This window comes from Solenopsis invicta, chromosome 7, assembly GCF_016802725.1.
Source record: "Solenopsis invicta isolate M01_SB chromosome 7, UNIL_Sinv_3.0, whole genome shotgun sequence".
NCBI lineage: Eukaryota > Metazoa > Arthropoda > Insecta > Hymenoptera > Formicidae > Solenopsis > Solenopsis invicta.
The window spans coordinates 639,050-656,851 of NC_052670.1; the positions used below are offsets into that span (position 1 = coordinate 639,050).

Here is a 17,802-nt window from a genome sequence, read left to right on the forward strand (position 1 = left end):
ATTTATTTACATCATTCGCATAATTAAATTTTATGAAAACAATTGTATAAAATAAAAACTTAATTAATTTAAAATTAATTGTATTTAATATGTACAAATTTTCAATTACATTTTGTACGTAATACATTTGTAATTGAGCAAAAGTAATGAAAAGAAATATATATATATATATATATATACACACGAACTTACATGAATACGTATAGATACGAATAATTGACCGAATAACAGCGTCAAAAATATAATAATATTAAAACCGGCATTCCATCGATTTTTGTTTTGTAGGTTATAAGTTTAAAATAGTTCCTTAATCTCTCCGATAACAATACTTACATAATTATTATTCTTATTTAGTATTAACTTTTTGACGTACAATTTCTGAAAACTAATTTCTAAATTTCAAATTTTTATATATTAATTATTAATTTAATTAATAATTTTCAAAAATTAATTTTACATTATTAATTTAATTTCCAATTTCCAAATTATTTATAATTATTTAAAAAAAATTCATCTGAAATTACACTTATGGAAAACAAATACATTGGAAAATAGATTAAAATGTTTTACATTGATTGAAATTTTATTTTGTTAGATTGCAATAAATTTTTTTATTATTTTAACAATTAAAAAAATAAAAAAAAATACTAGTAATAAGCATTTTTTCTCTTGATAGTTATATCTTGTAATTTTTAACATGTATTTTATTATAATTTAATTTAATGTATTTTAATTTAATTTTAATAAATAAAAATAAAACTTGAAGCCAAGAAAAAAATGATAAAGAGTATTAATATTTCAATTTTTTTTATAAAAATACATTTTCTGTGATAAATCTGTGATATAATAAACAAAAATATTTTCTTATACATATTTATAAAAAATGTGATTTCATATTCCGCTTTTGACATTCGGCATTAAATATGAGACTTTTTGTTTATTTCTGCTATCTAATTTATATAATTAATGTTAAGACGTTATTCAGTGACTATATACATTGATAATTACGCTAATACACAAATGTGAAAAACTATTTGATAAAATTTGATAAAACAGGTTGTTTTAACGATCAACATATCAATTATAAATACTTGAGTATCAGAGGTTGATTAACTGTATTGCATCATATTAAAAAACAATTTTATTTATCTTTAAAGTTTGGAATGCAACGTTCAAATATTTAATTTTGTTCTCAGAACGTAAACAGTATTCTGTCATTCATTTGAGTTATTAATAGTTAGTTATTTTTATTGTTTATGCATGTATAACTGGACATCTAAGGGAAATCATAATTTCAAAAGTATCTAAATTGAAATCAATCATTTCTTGCATGAAACATTTTAACATCGGAGCATTGACATCTTGGCCTTTAATTCCATTTAAAAAAAGTACACGAGGTTACAAGATATTTATTATACATAAATTGTTTTTCGTCTTTTTTCTGCGTGCTTTCTTTTTACGTATCGTTGTAATACATTTGAAGTAAATGTCTTTAATCTCTATCATTGATTTATCGCTGTTACGTATATGCAACTAGGCAGGAAAGCAATATGACATGGGTTTTTACATCATTCATCCTTGCTGCTACATGTATGCAAGGGATAATCTTTAAAAATGTTTTGAAAACTAGGCAGGAACTAGGCAGAAACTAGGTAGAAATAAGTTTACTCTGTGCATGCGCGTTATAATATGCTAGCCTCTCCCCACCACTGGTGCAGCGACCAATCACCGTCGAGCTTCGAGCCGGCCGCTCTTGGGATGTCGTATAAAAGCTAACGTAAAGAACGCGCGCGAGCTATTTGGAGCCATTTCATAGTGGAACTGTAGGGTTAAGTGGGATCGAGTAAAGAATAATTTGCGAAATTGTGATCATTTTACAGATTAAGAAGAGACGGTGCAATTTGTCGCTGTCAAAAGAGTATCGAATTGATTCGCAAACTACTGTTTCAGCATCTCGTCCATGAGATTGGTCAATGCTTAAAGACAAAATCTTTTTTAAACTCGGCTGTTATTGCAGGAGATTAGCAAGGCTTATCTTTTTTATTCGAAGATACTAATCTTTACGCTACTTACGTCATTATGTCCAAAGATATTAAGACTAGCACGTCGTATTCGTAAAGAACGTGCATAACATATTGAAAAACACCGGCACTTTTTAGAGCCATGAATTTTTATACGAAGGATCATCTTGTTTCGTTTACGTATCGCAATATTTTATATTCTTTAATAACATGTATTATAAGAACCCGTTTTAACATTATAAATTGTTTTTTGATTTATTTAAGTGTCTAAAATACTCTTCGATCTTGTTATGAATGATCGTTAAAAAAAATTGTTTTCTTATTGATAATTTTCTTATGTCATTAAATATTTTCTAAATATAGTCCTTTTATTTCTAAGTAGTTTCAATCATTTTTGTTTACATTTTCTATTTACATCTTCTATTTTACGAAGGATTAATAATATTAATACTAATAAGTGGAAAAATTCAGTATCAAAAATAATAGTATAAATATTAAAAGTTGTGATTCTTTTCTCGAAGAAAACACGTCAATTACAAATTTATTAAATTAAAAATTATTTTGCACACGAATTTAAAAATAGTTTATTAATGAAGAGTCGCTATTGAATTTAATACATATTCCAGTCTTATTAAATTATGAAAATTTTTAATTTATAATCATCCATTTATTTAAAATGAATTTTTTGAAGTGATGAGTATTAAGCAATGCGGTTGCGTCATACTGCTAAATACACAAAAAGGGCGATTAATTATACATGATTTCTTGCATAACCGTACACACATATCGACCCTACCAATAATTTATCTCAAGTCTTCAAACGAATAAATATTCGTTTCACAAATATTTAAAACTAAAGATATAATTAAAAAATGTAATAGCACTTTTCTTATATAAACATAAGAATTGAATGAAAAGTATTGCTTCCATGAGCATTACTATAACTAGATAGAAATATTTTTTAATAGATAAAATAAAATAATCTTTAAAAGTGTGTTGATTTGTTGTGTATCCGCGAGTTATGTATTTTTTTTTCTTATACAAAAAGATGGAGAGCATTGCATCGTTACTTATCAAAATTTGATAATGAAAAAAAGTTTAGTAATAAGCTATTAAACGTTGAATGAAATAATGTTAATTAAATATTTGATATAAAATAATTTTAAATTCTAAAAATATTCCTAAAGTAATTTATTTTTCTAAATGTTTATTAAGTATTAATAAATTTGATTATACTTACTATGTATATATAGTTAAAAAAAATATTAAGACATTTCATGTGAATATTTTATTAAAAAATTTTTTTCTCATATTTGATGGTTAATATATTATAAGATTTCTGTAAAAACAATTTAATTTTGTAGAAATTTTTTTTTTATTATTTATTCAAATGATATGATTGTATAAATTCAAACAGAATATCAAATTAATAATAAAGATATAAGAAAAGAAATATCTGAAATAAATTAATAAAATTTTATCCCTTTGACATAATACTGATTTAAGTTGCAAAATTTATATTAAACAAAAATGATTAGTTATTTAATTTTTTAATATCTTTAATTTTAATTCAAGTTATACACACTGTTATATGTTAGAAGATCGAAATACACCGAAATAATCATTATGAAAATAATTATTTTTTTAAATATTTAAAGCAATTTATTTTTTTATATTAAACTTTTTATCGAAACGTATTGCGAATATTACAATATTGCCAAATATTACAGATATCGAAAACAAAAGAATTGAAATCTTATTACAAACCTATTGAAAATATATATAAGTATAAAAAAATGTTATATTAAATAAAAAATTGATTAAAATAAATACGAATATATTAGCCTAAGTAAATCTGAATCTTGAAATACAATAACTTTAATAGAATTTTATTTATTATGATTATATTTCATGCAAATTTCAAGTCATAAACAAATTAAAAGTCAAAACTAAACAAAAACTTGATTATTGTATTCATTATGTATAATTTTTACCTTTGAGAAATCTGAGTCTTTCTTTATTCTCGATTGACTAAAATTAACATGAATCTGGCATTACACGGCTGTCAATTATATTCCTTCGAGAAAAGTTTTAGAACTTTTATTATGCATTAAACATTTTATTTTAATTGTATTTTTATATTTTTTCTTTACAAGATACAGATTCACGTACTGCACTTTATAGAAATCGCTTTATCTATAGATTCGTGATCGCTCCTAACCTCTCTAACCTCAAAAACTCACACATTCGTCGTCTTTTAATAACTGTCCAATTTGTAGTATTTTTCATGTTTAGTGTTTTTATTGAGTTGTATATGAATAATATATTTATAACAGCATTCTGTTATTTATATTATAAGTGTATATTTCTGAATTCGAGTATACAGAAAATGAAATAAAAATATTTTTTACAATTCGGTAACATTCTTTTTTAATATAATTGAAAAGTAAAATTGTTTCAAAAAATTATCATGAAAAAAATCATTTAATTGCAATAGTATCTTTTTCATGTGCATGAAATGTGATTTAAGATTTTTCTTATACGTTAAAATCATTGGTAATTATTAGTAATTGTTCAGTACATATACTTAATTTTATTATATTAAATGAAGTTGTACATATACTCAAACATACTTTTAACAATATTTATTTAATGCCAACTTCAATCTTTTTTGTGATTACAAGTATCAACAATTTTATTTTGAATAGGTTATATAAATATATTATAGGTAGTATTGTAAAACGAATAGAATTGTTCAAACGTTGGAAACATTTGTGGCCCTGAAAAGGGCCGATTTTAATTTGATAGTCCACCGCTCTTCGCTTAACCGCCGAAGCCGTACAGAGTTCTACCTTGGCGTTTCAGGGCGTATACGACGTCCATGGCAGTTACAGTCTTCCTTTTCGCGTGTTCGGTGTAGGTGACAGCATCGCGAATAACGTTCTCAAGGAAGACCTTCAGTACGCCACGAGTCTCTTCGTAGATCAAGCCGGAGATACGCTTGACACCACCACGTCGAGCCAAACGACGGATAGCCGGTTTGGTAATACCCTGGATGTTATCGCGAAGAACTTTCCTGTGACGCTTCGCTCCTCCTTTTCCCAATCCCTTTCCTCCCTTACCGCGACCAGTCATCTTGAACCTCTACGATTATAAACCGACTGACACAAGAGAGCAGATCGAATGATGACCAACTCGCCGGTACTGGCACTTTTATACTATGCCGAGCCGGCTCTTCCCCTCCACATCAACTTCAGCCAATCAGAACGCACGCCGGGTTTCTCGCCACACGGTGTTAGAATTGAGCCGCGGTTCGTCGCAGATGGCGAGCGTGCACACACATGTCGAGCCAACAGCCGATTCGTTCGGCGTCATGCATGTATATGTATTTTTTAGTACGTAGTATTCGTATCTCTTGCATTTAATTTACAGATGAGCCGCAGCCTATTCTGATGTCATTGTATACATTCAACCGATCGACAAAAAGTATGACTGTTTTCATGTTTTCACATTAATCCTAAGACCATTAATTTAAAAGACATTACAAGATGTCTTGAGAGCACATTATTATCATCAATGTAGATTAACTATGATAAATATTAGCTTTTCAACCTTTTTCAATTTTTATGTCTTTAGAATTAAAGAGGTAAAATTATGCTGGTTGTGGAAATGGACCCGTCTTTTTCACATGTATGTCTATAATGTCCAATTCTGCCAATGTAAATAAACTTTAAATCTCGATTCGACTTACTCTTCATCTTTTTCCTGATTCTAACAACTAGAAAAAGATCAAGTTAAATTGAGATTAAAATCAATCTACGTTAACAGAAATAGATATGTTTATGTTTAGGATTGATGTGAAAAACTAGTAGTAATATCTGCTACCGGAAATTGCTAAATCACTCAATGTACAATACAAAGAACAAAAAAAAAATATATATATATATATTTATGCATGCTTGAATCCTCTAATATATATTGTGAACAGTATGCGAGAAAAAGCACAGAGTATGAGAGAAGGAACATTTGCTTATATCTAATCATGTTTAAACCAATAAAATAGAAGCTCTGTCTCTGATTGTATTATACACAAGTTTTTTCAACAGTTGTATTTTTAAGATAATTCAGTGTCAGCTATCATGCGATCAACTGCGCAAGAATGTATTTAAATTTGACATTTAATTCTAGAACGGTATGTAAACTTTTAACATACGACTTCCATGAAACAATATTATTTCATTCAACATCGATTTCATAGGATTAAATTATTATTTAAATTAGTATGCAAAGAAAATTGATGCTACTACTTTTTTCTCAAAAAATTCTACCTAAGCAAAATGTGCAATCTATTGTCCAAGTGTGATAAGGTGTGCGAGAATGTATTTAAATTTTATTTAACTTCAGAATAGTATCGTACGTAAATATAACATATGATCTTCATACAGCAATATTGCGTGATTTAATATCGATACTGTTCTACAAAGTTATATTGCCATTTAAATTAGCGTTCGTAACGCAGGAAGTAACGATGCTATTACTTTTTGTTATAAATCCTACCGGGCAAAATGTGCAGCTATTGTCTAATAATAAAAGCTAGATCCATATTTTAATCATGGTATACTAATAAATGAAATTAAAAGAATGGAGTTGAACGTACACAGTAACTGCTGCATCAAGAAAGTTAAAAAAGAAAAGCTTATATCGTAGTAGCGAGAGCGAGTGAGAGCAACGTTAGTATTGGGCGACGCGCGCGCCGACCAATAGCGTTGCGTCCAAGCTGCCGTTGGGAGTTCCTTGCGCGTGATTGGTGCGTCGTCTACTGACAGTTTCTGCTATATAAACGCTGGTGTGGAGTAACTAATATTATTCGCTCTTCGAACTTGCTCCTGTGCATTCGACGTACGAAAATCTGCGAGAAAACTAACCATGCCACCAAAGGCTAGCGGCAAAGCGGTGAAAAAGGCCGGAAAGGCTCAGAAGAACATCAGTAAAACCGACAAGAAAAAAAAGAGGAAGAGGAAGGAGAGCTATGCGATCTACATCTATAAGGTGTTGAAGCAGGTCCATCCCGACACTGGAATCTCTAGCAAAGCTATGAGCATCATGAATAGCTTTGTTAACGATGTCTTCGAGCGCATCGCTGCTGAAGCATCGCGATTGGCTCATTACAACAAGCGCTCCACAATTACGTCTCGGGAAATTCAGACTGCTGTGAGGCTTCTTCTTCCCGGCGAGTTAGCCAAGCACGCCGTTAGTGAAGGAACTAAGGCCGTCACCAAATACACAAGCTCAAAGTGAATTGCTATAACGAAACGGCCCTTTTCAGGGCCACTCATTATCTCGTAACATTGGATATTCTCTTGTTTGAAATACCTGCAGTTTACCTACAAAAGCGTCCACTCTAAAATTTTTTTCTGTTTGAGGTTAACTCAATTCTCATTCTCAATATTTTTCCTACATCCTTATTTTCCAGTTTTCCGTTCATTATTTGAATTATAACATAACTTATTTATAAATGTTAAAATATAAATATTGATTAAAAGACATTGAAAATCAAGATTTAAATTTAAAGAATTACAAAAAAAAAACGTAAAAGTTTTGAGTCTTCAAAGTTACTTTCAGTAACATAAACCGAATTTGAATAATTTTAATCCAATTAATAATTATTTAAGTTGTTAGATAAACGTTGCTAAAATACATTTATTATTTTACTATAGAAAGTTAAATATAAAAATCATCTAGTAAAAGATTACATCACCGATGTCTAATGGTAATATTTGTTAGATTAATAATTATTAATAATTTTATAAAATTATAATTTTTTTATTTAATAAGTTATAATTTGACTACATAATTCAATTAGAAAATAATTTTCATTAAAACGAGAAATATTTACTTTTCTCTTTGCCCTGACGATGATGCTATTCGAAATAAAGTTGCCAATTTGTAATCGCAACATCCCTCTACATTACTCTACAACATCATTTCCTTCATTAGAGGAGAGTCACTAATGGTGTAGAAAGGATGGTTATTGCGGCTACAAGTTGGCAAATTTTATTTGAAAAGGAGCTTGTTTTCTATATTTTTGTTTTTTTTCACATTAAAGAGAAGAACTAAACCGAGAGAGAGAGAGAGAGAGAATTCAGTACCTTTATGGTGTGGAAAAATATTTAATGTTATTCATGTATACATTAGAAAAATACACGTATACATGTATTTTTATAATGCTTTGTGAGTTAAAATTTGATAAAATATTTTAAACAGAAAATAAACGAATTAATTTACGAAGATAGACGCTTTTTATATACTTACATTATTGAAACTACAAGAACTAGCTAATGTTATTCTTTTTAAAAGTTCTATAGATGTTAATAAAATAATTTAAACGTAAAAATAATACATAAATGATCCAAAAATAATATATTTGTAATACAATTCTTGTAAAGCAAATTATAAAATTATTTGTATCTAGTAGCTTAGCACCTAGCTAATTTATAAACGAATGTTTGTTTATTTTGATCGTAAATTGATCGTCGTCTGAGTTATAGCTACAATACGGATAGACACACATAAGTATGTATAATGTGTTGAGTACATAGACGACGTATAATCAGTGTTAATGTTTAAAAAACTTGGAATTTTTGTAAAGTTGTAAATATATTGAGACAATTATACGGATTCGTTCGTAAAATTTTGTATCATATAAAACGTACTTTCATATGATAGCAATAAAATACATTTTTTTTAATGTCCTACGTGTGGAGGAATTGTATAGTGCTTCCGATCTCGTCTTCTCGCAGTATGCTTACTGTTTTATTCTCAGTGCATCAGAAAAAATGTGAAGTTGAGAGTTTGAATGTAGATGTAGACTCGTGCATCGTTGTCCATCACGAAGATGCAGCACGATGCGCTAACCACTAACCTCCAATAAAGTAAACGGCACAGGTTAGGTTTAGAAAAAGTTTTTATACCTTTATTTATTAGTTCACTATCCTTTTACTTTCTCAACATTCTATTGTTCGTAAATTTGAAATAGCTTTGCTTTAATAATGATCTATGTGATATATTTGTAGCCAAATAAAACTGTGGCATCGTCGGAATATTCCTAACCTAAAATGTCCGACGACGAGGATTTGGTTTATGTAAAGAAACAGAAAACTGTTCATTATGGCTCTCTCGAGGAGGCCGAACGTGCACGACTTGCAGCTGCTGTCGAAAGTACAGACGAGGAAAAGGATGTCACAAGTGCGAACGATGCCGTCAATGCTTCTGCCTCAGGGGGAAATGTACACATCTCGAATGAGTATATGGAGCTTGAAGATGAAATGTCCAAAGATCGGCAGGCGTTATTGGAGGAATTTGAACGTAGGAAAAAGGCTAGACAAATTAATGTTTCTACAGATGATTCCGAAGTAAAGAAACACCTGAGACAATTAGACGAGCCAATATGTCTATTTGGGGAAGGTCCAGCGGACAGAAGAACAAGATTAAGAGAATTATTAGCCAGTGTGGGAGAGGATGCTATTAAAAAGAAACATGAAGAGGAGGAGAAACCAACTCACACACTCGAAAAAGATACAGAGTCAACTTGGTATCACGAGGGGCCAGATTCTTTGCAAATTGCACGATCATGGATAGCATGTGAGTCATAATTACATGCATAATCGCGATTTATGCTGTATTAAAATATAATAAAAATGTAATTGCTCAAATCTTTATTATTTTTGTACTGTATTATTCAATTTACAATGTTTATAGCATATTCATTACCCAGAGCAAAGGCTCGGCTGGATAAGGCAAGGCAAGATCTACTGTTACCTTCTGCAACACGTACAGCGAAAAGGCAAGAACTTTTAAAGAAGTTGCAAGCACTGAGCATTTATTGTTCTCAAATCGGAGACAGAAGGCCCATTTCCTTTTGCCAGTTTAGTCCTAATTCAAAAATCCTTGCTACAGCTTCATGGTCAGGCTTGTGCAAATTATGGTCTGTACCCGACTGTACTTTGTTGCGCACTTTACAAGGACATAATTGTAATGTTAGCTGTATTGTTTTTCACCCAAAAGCTACCATAACCGAAGATGTGGTAGGTGATAATGCAGAACAGATTTGTGTGCTGGCATCTTGTGCGGCAGATGGTATGTATATTGTTATAAATTACACATGAAATTACATAATGTTATTTTATTGCATCTAAATTTTATAATAGGTACTGTGAAATTGTGGGGCGGTGGCACTGGTGAAGAACCATTAGCGGAAGTGGAAGGACATGAACCTCATAGAGTTTCCAAGATAGCGTTTCATCCATCTGGACGATTTCTCGGCACATGTTGTTACGATGCATCTTGGCGATTATGGGATTTGGAGCAACAAGCGGAAGTACTTCATCAAGAAGGTCACGCTAGAGCAGTACACTGTATTAGGTATATTTTTTTGCATGCATTATTTTTAATTCATTATATGTTGTTCTAGTTTTATTTTATGTATTTGCATATTTATTTAGCTTTCAATGCGACGGAAGCGTTTGCACCACAGGCGGTCACGACTCTTTCGGCAGAGTATGGGACTTGCGAACCGGCAGATGCATAATGTTCATGGAGGGTCATTTGACGTCCATTTTCGGCATCGATTTCTCGCCAAACGGTTTTCACGTAGCGACAGCGAGCGAGGATAACACATGCAAGATATGGGACTTGCGAAAGCGAACCTGCATATACACGATACCGGCACACACGAACTTACTGTCCGATGTGAAGTACCAAAGAACAGAAGGGCAGTACTTGGTTACCGCGTCTTATGATAACACAGCCAAAATTTGGTCCAACAAGACGTGGCAGCCTCTCAAAGTGTTACCAGGTCACGATGGAAAAGTCATGTCTGTTGACGTATCACCTGATCATAAGTTCATAGCAACTAGTTCGTACGATCGAACTTTTAAATTATGGGCCCCAGAATGAAACACTTGAAGGAACATTTCTTTCTCAACACCTATACTATAAATATTATAAATATTTATTTTAGCACTTTTTATATAATGTTGCATAAATATTTAAAATATAAGAAACATTCTAGTAATAGTATCTAATTTGTTTATTATATATATATCTGTAATTTTATTTTAGTAATTAGTAATAAGCTATTATTTTTTTTAGTAAACATAATTCTTAGTAAATTAGCATGTCAAATGTATTATTAGTAAATTGTGTATCAATTTCATCTTACAATCATGTAATTTTGTATGACTTTAAAATTAATGTCCTTGAAAATAATGTGTTTTCTTTAATATTGAAAATGTATTTTTCATTCTCTGAATATTGCATCCGAAAATACGCAAGAATATTAATGTTCACCCTATGCGTTTCAGAGAAATATGTCTTCCATGAAACAGGTTTTATAATCGCGTATAAACTTTTGACGTTATTTATAACTAAAGTAGCTGTCCGTTCAATAGACACACTGTTGTGCCGATGTTTATATCGTCCTCGACGAAAGAGTCGCAAACATGTTAACTGCAGGATACGAACTCTCGTGTTTAGAATTTGTCAAGTACATTTCAAGACGAGTACTGAAAGAGAGGAAAACTTTACTATTATGTTATTAACAAACTTTCAGCAAAATTTTGAAAACGACATCCTTTAGAACTTTTGTTACTTACATTATTTTATTGACGAAGAGACTTTCTCTTAGAACGCAATTTATCATTTCTTATTTTCAATTGTATTTATATGTTTATATTGTGTATATACGAAGTATGTTTTTTCATTCGACAAAATTATTGATTATTCTTAGGATTATTTATGGTAATAATAGAGTATAACATTCTTTTTGAATTTATAATAATTTATTATATTAATTTATTAATATCTCTCGGTGTATCAAATGTATCAACAATTACATTTTTATGAATCTAATAGAGTTATAGGGCAGTCCGATAAGTACTTAGCCTACAAAAGAAAAACGAAAATTTTGGAAAAGTGGCGATTTATTTCTCAACATAGTCTCCTTTTAGCTCGATACACTTGACCCAGCGATGCTCCAACTTCTTTAACCCATCTGAAAAATACGTTTTCTCGAGATCTGCAAAGTAGGCCTCCGTAGCGGCGATGACCTCCTCATTCGACTCAAATTTCTGCCCGGCGAGTGACTTTTTCAAGTTTGGAAACAAAAAAAAGTCGCACGGGGCCAAATCTGGAGAATATGGTGGATGGGGCAGCAGTTCGTAGTGCAATTCGACCAATTTGGCCGTGGCGACGGCGGAAGTGTGAGCCGGTGCGTCGTCATGGTGGAAGAGCACTTTTTTCTTCGCCAAATGGGGCCGTTTTTTCTGCAATTCGGCGTCGAATCGGCTCAATAATTCGGCATAGTAGAGCCCTGTGACCGTTTTGCCCTTCTCCAGGTAGTCGATGTAGATCACACCTTGTGAATCCCAGAAAACGGTGGCCATCACCTTTCCGGCCGATAGGACAGTCTTCGCCTTCTTCGGAGCACGTTCGTCGGCTGAAGTCCACTGTTTCGACTGTTCCTTGGTCTCTGGTGTGTACCAGTGGATCCATGTTTCGTCGACGGTCACGAAACGACGCAGAAACTCCTTCGGATTGCGCTTAAACAGCGTCAAACACTGCTCTGAAGTGGTCTCACGGTTGCGCTTGTTGTCCGGAGTGAGCAAACGCGGCACCCATCGCGTCAACAGCTTTCTCATGCCCAAAATTTCATGCAGGATATGACCCACGCGGTCTTTTGAGATGCCTACTGTTTCAGCTATCTCGCGCACTTTCAATCGGCGGTCTGCCAATACGAGATCGTGGATTTTTGTCACGTTATCCTCCGTGGTAGCCGTTTTCGGGGCACCTGGGCGTGGTTCATCAAAAACCGACGTGCGACCACGTTGAAACTCGTTAAACCAATTTTTGACGGTCGCCATCGAAGGAGAAGAGTTACCGTACACAGCATCCAAGCGCTTTTTAATTTCGCTGCGCGATTTCCCTTCCAAAAACAAGAATCGAATCACCGACCGATATTGCTCTTTTTCCATTTTTCCACATGCAGTCAAAACAAAACTACGAGTCCGATTCGGCTGAAATTTTGACAGTAGCCGTCTACGAGAATGTACTACACGATAATAAATCTCTCTTGCGCTACTGGCACCATCGGGCGGTGAGGCTAAGTACTTATCGGACCGTCCTTCTATAAAATAGTATCACAGCTATATATCATACAGCTATGAGACCGATATATTCCATTCCATAAATATGAAAATTTTATAAAAATTTTTTTTGTCAATGAATTGATTATGTAGTTACAATTTTAAATTTTGATTCGATATGTATATATATCAAGAATGATGAGATAAACTAGTATTTTATCTAATTTATAGTCTTTCATGCCTTGTTTCCATCTATATTTCCCAATGTCTGATATCATGCTTTTTCTTTAAAGAACCGTATTCGTATTATTTTATAAACGATTCTAATTATCCCAAGATCACAAAAGTTTGACACAATTGATTTACGATGATTCTGTGAGAGGTAAAGGTTGATGCAGCCAGGTTCGGCTGCCTCCTTCAGCGAAGTCTGCGGCCGCGTGTCCATCGCCTTTCAAAATCCATTTTGTCGTTAATAGTCCATCGACTCCTACCGGACCACGTGCGTGGATACGTGTTGTGGAAATACCAACCTTCGAAAAAGAATTATTTATGTAAATTAGTGGAAAATCTATTAATAATTTATAAATTACACTTATTTTTTTGTTTTGTAAGAATATGTATGTTGTTCTAAGTAATCTTATAAATAAAAAAACTTTTTGTTTTTTTTAAAGATAGTACTAGTTTTTTCTAAGGAGTCTTACCTCCGCTCCAAGACCGAATCTGTAGCCATCTGCAAATCTGGTGCTGGCGTTATGGAAGACACACGCGCTGTCTACCTCCCTCTGGAAATGCGCCGCTGTGCTAGTTTGCTCAGTGACAATAACGTCGGTATGGCTACTACCATATTTATAAATGTGGCTAATGGCATCGTCGACGTCCGAAACTACCTCTATGGTGCATTCGAGTGCACCATATTCTATTCGCATGCTTTTGGCGGGAGGCGGACCGAAAGTTAATAATTCTCTCAGTTTTGGACCGGAATTGATTTTCACCTGGAAAGTACTCTTGTGTTATACATTTGTTATAAAAATTAATAGTAAGCAGCATAAAGTTTTGATTATTGCTACAGATAAAAAATTTTAATAATTAAAATATGAGAAATTAATCTTGAAACATAAAATTACACTGTGTATTATAAACAATTTTCTTCCGTTTATATTTTAAGAAAAAAGGTGGAAAGAGTCAATATTTTCTATTCCGTCTCAAAGGAGCCAATATATGTCTCCATGTAACTTGAGTACAAACTTTCGACATTTTACAAAATCCTGATGAAAACTTCTTGATGAAAGTTCTGCTCACGAACGCGAAGTACGCGAAATACTGTAGCGCGACAAAACAAAAAACTAAGAAGTAATAAAAGTTTTCTTTAATTCTTAATCCTTTAGATTTTCTTTGGAGTTACTATCGCACATCCCTTTTTAAACACTCTTAAAAAAACTAATATCAATAAAAAAAAACAAAAAAATTATATATTTACATTTATTGTTATATACTTTCAAATACTCTCAAGCGGAAAAAGCTAACTTACCCCTTCTTTATGCAGTATGCTGCAAACGTCGCTAAAGAAGCTGCCATTCAAAAGACTTTCGTGTATCAATAACGTCTCCATAGCATTGCACGCGGCGGGATAATCGCACTTGGAGTCTCTGATAATTCTCATGGCCTTTGCTACATCCGCATCCTTGTCGATGTAAACATGGCAGATACCTTCGGCATGTCCCAAGACGGGTATGTGCTTAGATTGCTCCTGAATCGTGCGAACCAAGTCCGAACTGCCGCGAGGGATGATGAGATCTATATGCTTCTCCATCGAGAGAAGATCGCCCACATCTTCCCTCGTAGACACAAGCGAAATAGCGTTCGAGGCGCCGAATTTTTCCAACGCTTCCTTCACGAGCACCATCAGGTACTTGTTGCTGTGGGAAGCTTCCTTACCACCCTTCAGGAGAAGTCCGTTGGCGCTGGACATGGCTAGAGCGGCTACCTGAGGCAAGCTATCTGGCCTCGATTCGAAAATCACCAACAACACTCCGATGGGCACCGTTATCTGCTCCAATTCCAAATCTGTGGCCAATCTGGTCCTACGAAGTACGCGACCTACATTGTTCAATGAATCGTCCGCGATCTGATGCAGGCCGGAACTTAAGGATTTGAGTTTTGCCGGCGTTAGAGACAGACGCGATAGCAAAGCCTTTGCCAGATTTTTCTTACTCGCGGCCTCCAGATCCAGCGAGTTTGCCGCAAGAATTTCGGACTGTCTGGACTCGAGTAAGTTTGCAAGGATTTTGATGCACTCGGCTCGTTCCTCTGGTCGTAACGCCTGTAGCAGTCTACTGCCGACGCGGGCTGAAATTTTATTCATGTTCGTGAATACATTGTCAAATCCAAATGTCAAAAATTGTAGAATAAACTGTAGTTTAATGAATGTTCCTATTTAAACGATCATCATGATTTCATTCTGCGATCGTTATGCTAATATATAAGATTTAAAAATAAACCCAAAATCTCAAAGTTACCATTTTCAGCGACCACCTCGACAGGGGTGGACGAGCCGGTAGCCTGCGTGAAGAATGTTCCAATCTTTCTGCCCGACATGATGCTCTTAATAGCCTTCTCTTGTGTGCCGTTACAAATGACTACCGCAACGCCACGATCCATCGCCCAGAGAGCAGCGTTGACCTTCGAGTCCATGCCGCCTGTGCCTACTTTTGACTTCTGCCCAAACTTGATGGTACCCCGCAGATCGGAACTAAAGGTGTGCAACATCTTCGCGCCATCCTGCCAAGGTGGAAGATTGTAGATTCCGTCAACATCGCTCATTAGGACCAGCAAGTCTGCTTGGACCTCAGCTGCCAGCATGGCTGCCAGGGAATCGTTGTCCTTAAGAGATATTCCTCGTCTGCCGCCACCGCCGGCAACTTCCTCGTCGACGTGTGGTGGCGGAGACACCGCATCGTTCGTGTTAATGATTGGCACGATGTTTAAGCTGATCAGTTCGCTTAATGTGCTGAAGAGATTCTTCCGCGTCTCCTCGTTATAAAAATCGGGCTTGGTCACCAGCACCTGGGCGATCTTGACTCCATACTGGGCGAACATCGCATCGTACAGGGACATAAGGCCAGACTGACCCACCGCGGCGGCTGCTCTAGGTTCCAACATAGTTCCTACATGAATATAATAGGGTTAATTATTCAATGTCTTTTCTCTTTGGAAAGGTAATGTCAACAAGAAAAAAGTCTACATAGTGGGTCTACTGAGTGATTTTTTAAATAGTTGAAAGCAACTTTTGAGAAACATTACAACAAAAGTAAGAAAACAATTAGATAATTGGCAAGACGTTGAAAAAAATAGCTCTCGAACGTGCGCATCGAACGGAAGATATGCTCGACAAAATTCACGAGACAAATAGAATCCCACAGGAATTTTTCATCGAGCAGTTGTTAGCTCAATATATAAATATATATATATATATATATATATATATATATATATATATATATTTATATACACAACCACATATATATGACTGATCGGACATTTCATCGACTTGGTAAGCTGCTCAAATAGATATTCGAAACTACTATCGAAACATTATAACACCTCCCGCTTAAGTATTCTTACAGATAGTCGAATTTATGACGATCGACTTGTTTCTTCTTCCTAGAATCTTTAAATGGTTATTTATCATTTCAAGAAGGAAGCTCGTTAACGACTCTTCAACAGTTTGACAGTATAATTTATTGAAAAAATTACTACTTTACTCTTTTCCATTGTACATTTCAGACAATACATGTGTCATTTTTCTTTAGTAGCTCTCTAATTCTTCAATAACTGGATGGATATTAGAATGTATAACCCAAGGTTGATTCGCTTACCTGTCTCGTAAAAGTATTAATATCCCACCTGTAAATTGTTTACGTTGTATTGTCTCTACTCTTCACACATGTGTACGATATTAAATCAATGAATCGTTAGTGAGGAATAGCCTTGATTGCAATACCAATAAGAGTATTTCTATCATTCATATGTCAGAGAAGAGGAAATTCGTTACTGGAAGTTATAGAGGAATTTTATTGTCTTCTTGAGGGTTGATGCATATTAAATGCTCCTCTGAAATATCCTTTTATAAAAGAATAATAATTCGAGGCAACGAATTATTTGTATTTATTTTGCCAACGGCAAAAGTTTATTAACTTTTTCACATTAATATTTATTTTTTTCTAAATAAATAATAAACGTTAATTTTTTAATGCTAGAATTTATTTCAAAGTCAATATAATAAATTTTATGTAATAAATGTAATTTATTCTATATAGGGATATACGATATAATCAACACATTATGTAATGCTCTTTGAGATAGCCATTTTGTAATAACAATTTTACATCTCGTAATATATGCAAATATCATTTATTTCAGGCAAGCCTGCGAGCTACTGACGATTGCACGTGTTTTAAAATAATGTGTGTGTGTGTGTGTGTGTGTGTGTGTGTGTGTATGTAATAACGCTACCTACATATGTAAACTTGGAGCGAAAATTACACCGATGAACAAACTGCGTTTTTCAAACTTTATTATAATTCTTTCATACACACGATTCGCGGTACATGTATACTCTTAAAATTATTGAGAACATTATT

General features: G+C 33.4%; 4 protein-coding genes across 6 annotated transcripts in view; 2 read left to right on the plus strand and 2 right to left on the minus strand.

Annotated features, from left to right (window-relative positions):
• Window positions 1-4,651: 4,651 nt before the first annotated feature.
• Window positions 4,652-5,222, minus strand: LOC105193509 (histone H4). Its single transcript, XM_011157966.3, has one exon. The coding sequence runs from the start codon at window positions 5,154-5,156 to the stop codon at window positions 4,845-4,847; it is 312 nt and encodes a 103-aa protein (XP_011156268.1). The 5' UTR covers window positions 5,157-5,222; the 3' UTR covers window positions 4,652-4,844.
• Window positions 5,223-6,872: 1,650 nt separating this feature from the next.
• On the plus strand, window positions 6,873-7,354 carry LOC105193510 (histone H2B). The gene has a single exon (XM_011157967.3). The coding sequence runs from the start codon at window positions 6,948-6,950 to the stop codon at window positions 7,317-7,319; it is 372 nt and encodes a 123-aa protein (XP_011156269.1). The 5' UTR covers window positions 6,873-6,947; the 3' UTR covers window positions 7,320-7,354.
• A 1,281-nt stretch (window positions 7,355-8,635) lies between these two features.
• LOC105202095 (U4/U6 small nuclear ribonucleoprotein Prp4) lies at window positions 8,636-11,311 on the plus strand. Its single transcript, XM_011170483.3, has 5 exons — window positions 8,636-8,966; window positions 9,095-9,662; window positions 9,780-10,157; window positions 10,229-10,442; window positions 10,523-11,311. Exons 2-5 carry the CDS (start codon window positions 9,137-9,139, stop codon window positions 10,974-10,976), a joined length of 1,572 nt encoding a protein of 523 aa, XP_011168785.1. The 5' UTR covers window positions 8,636-8,966; window positions 9,095-9,136; the 3' UTR covers window positions 10,977-11,311.
• A 1,748-nt stretch (window positions 11,312-13,059) lies between these two features.
• LOC105200442 (delta-1-pyrroline-5-carboxylate synthase) overlaps window positions 13,060-17,802 on the minus strand; it is a 54,604-nt gene continuing 49,861 nt past the window's right edge. For all 3 annotated transcript variants that reach the window (XM_039451884.1, XM_026135702.2, XM_039451885.1), the window contains exons 3-6: window positions 15,679-16,326; window positions 14,691-15,508; window positions 13,864-14,154; window positions 13,060-13,692 (exon numbers count right to left, since the gene is read on the minus strand). In XM_039451884.1, the coding sequence (XP_039307818.1) occupies window positions 13,525-13,692; window positions 13,864-14,154; window positions 14,691-15,508; window positions 15,679-16,326 (1,925 nt within the window). In that variant the 3' untranslated portion in view covers window positions 13,060-13,524. The remainder of the gene's footprint in view (window positions 13,693-13,863; window positions 14,155-14,690; window positions 15,509-15,678; window positions 16,327-17,802) is intronic.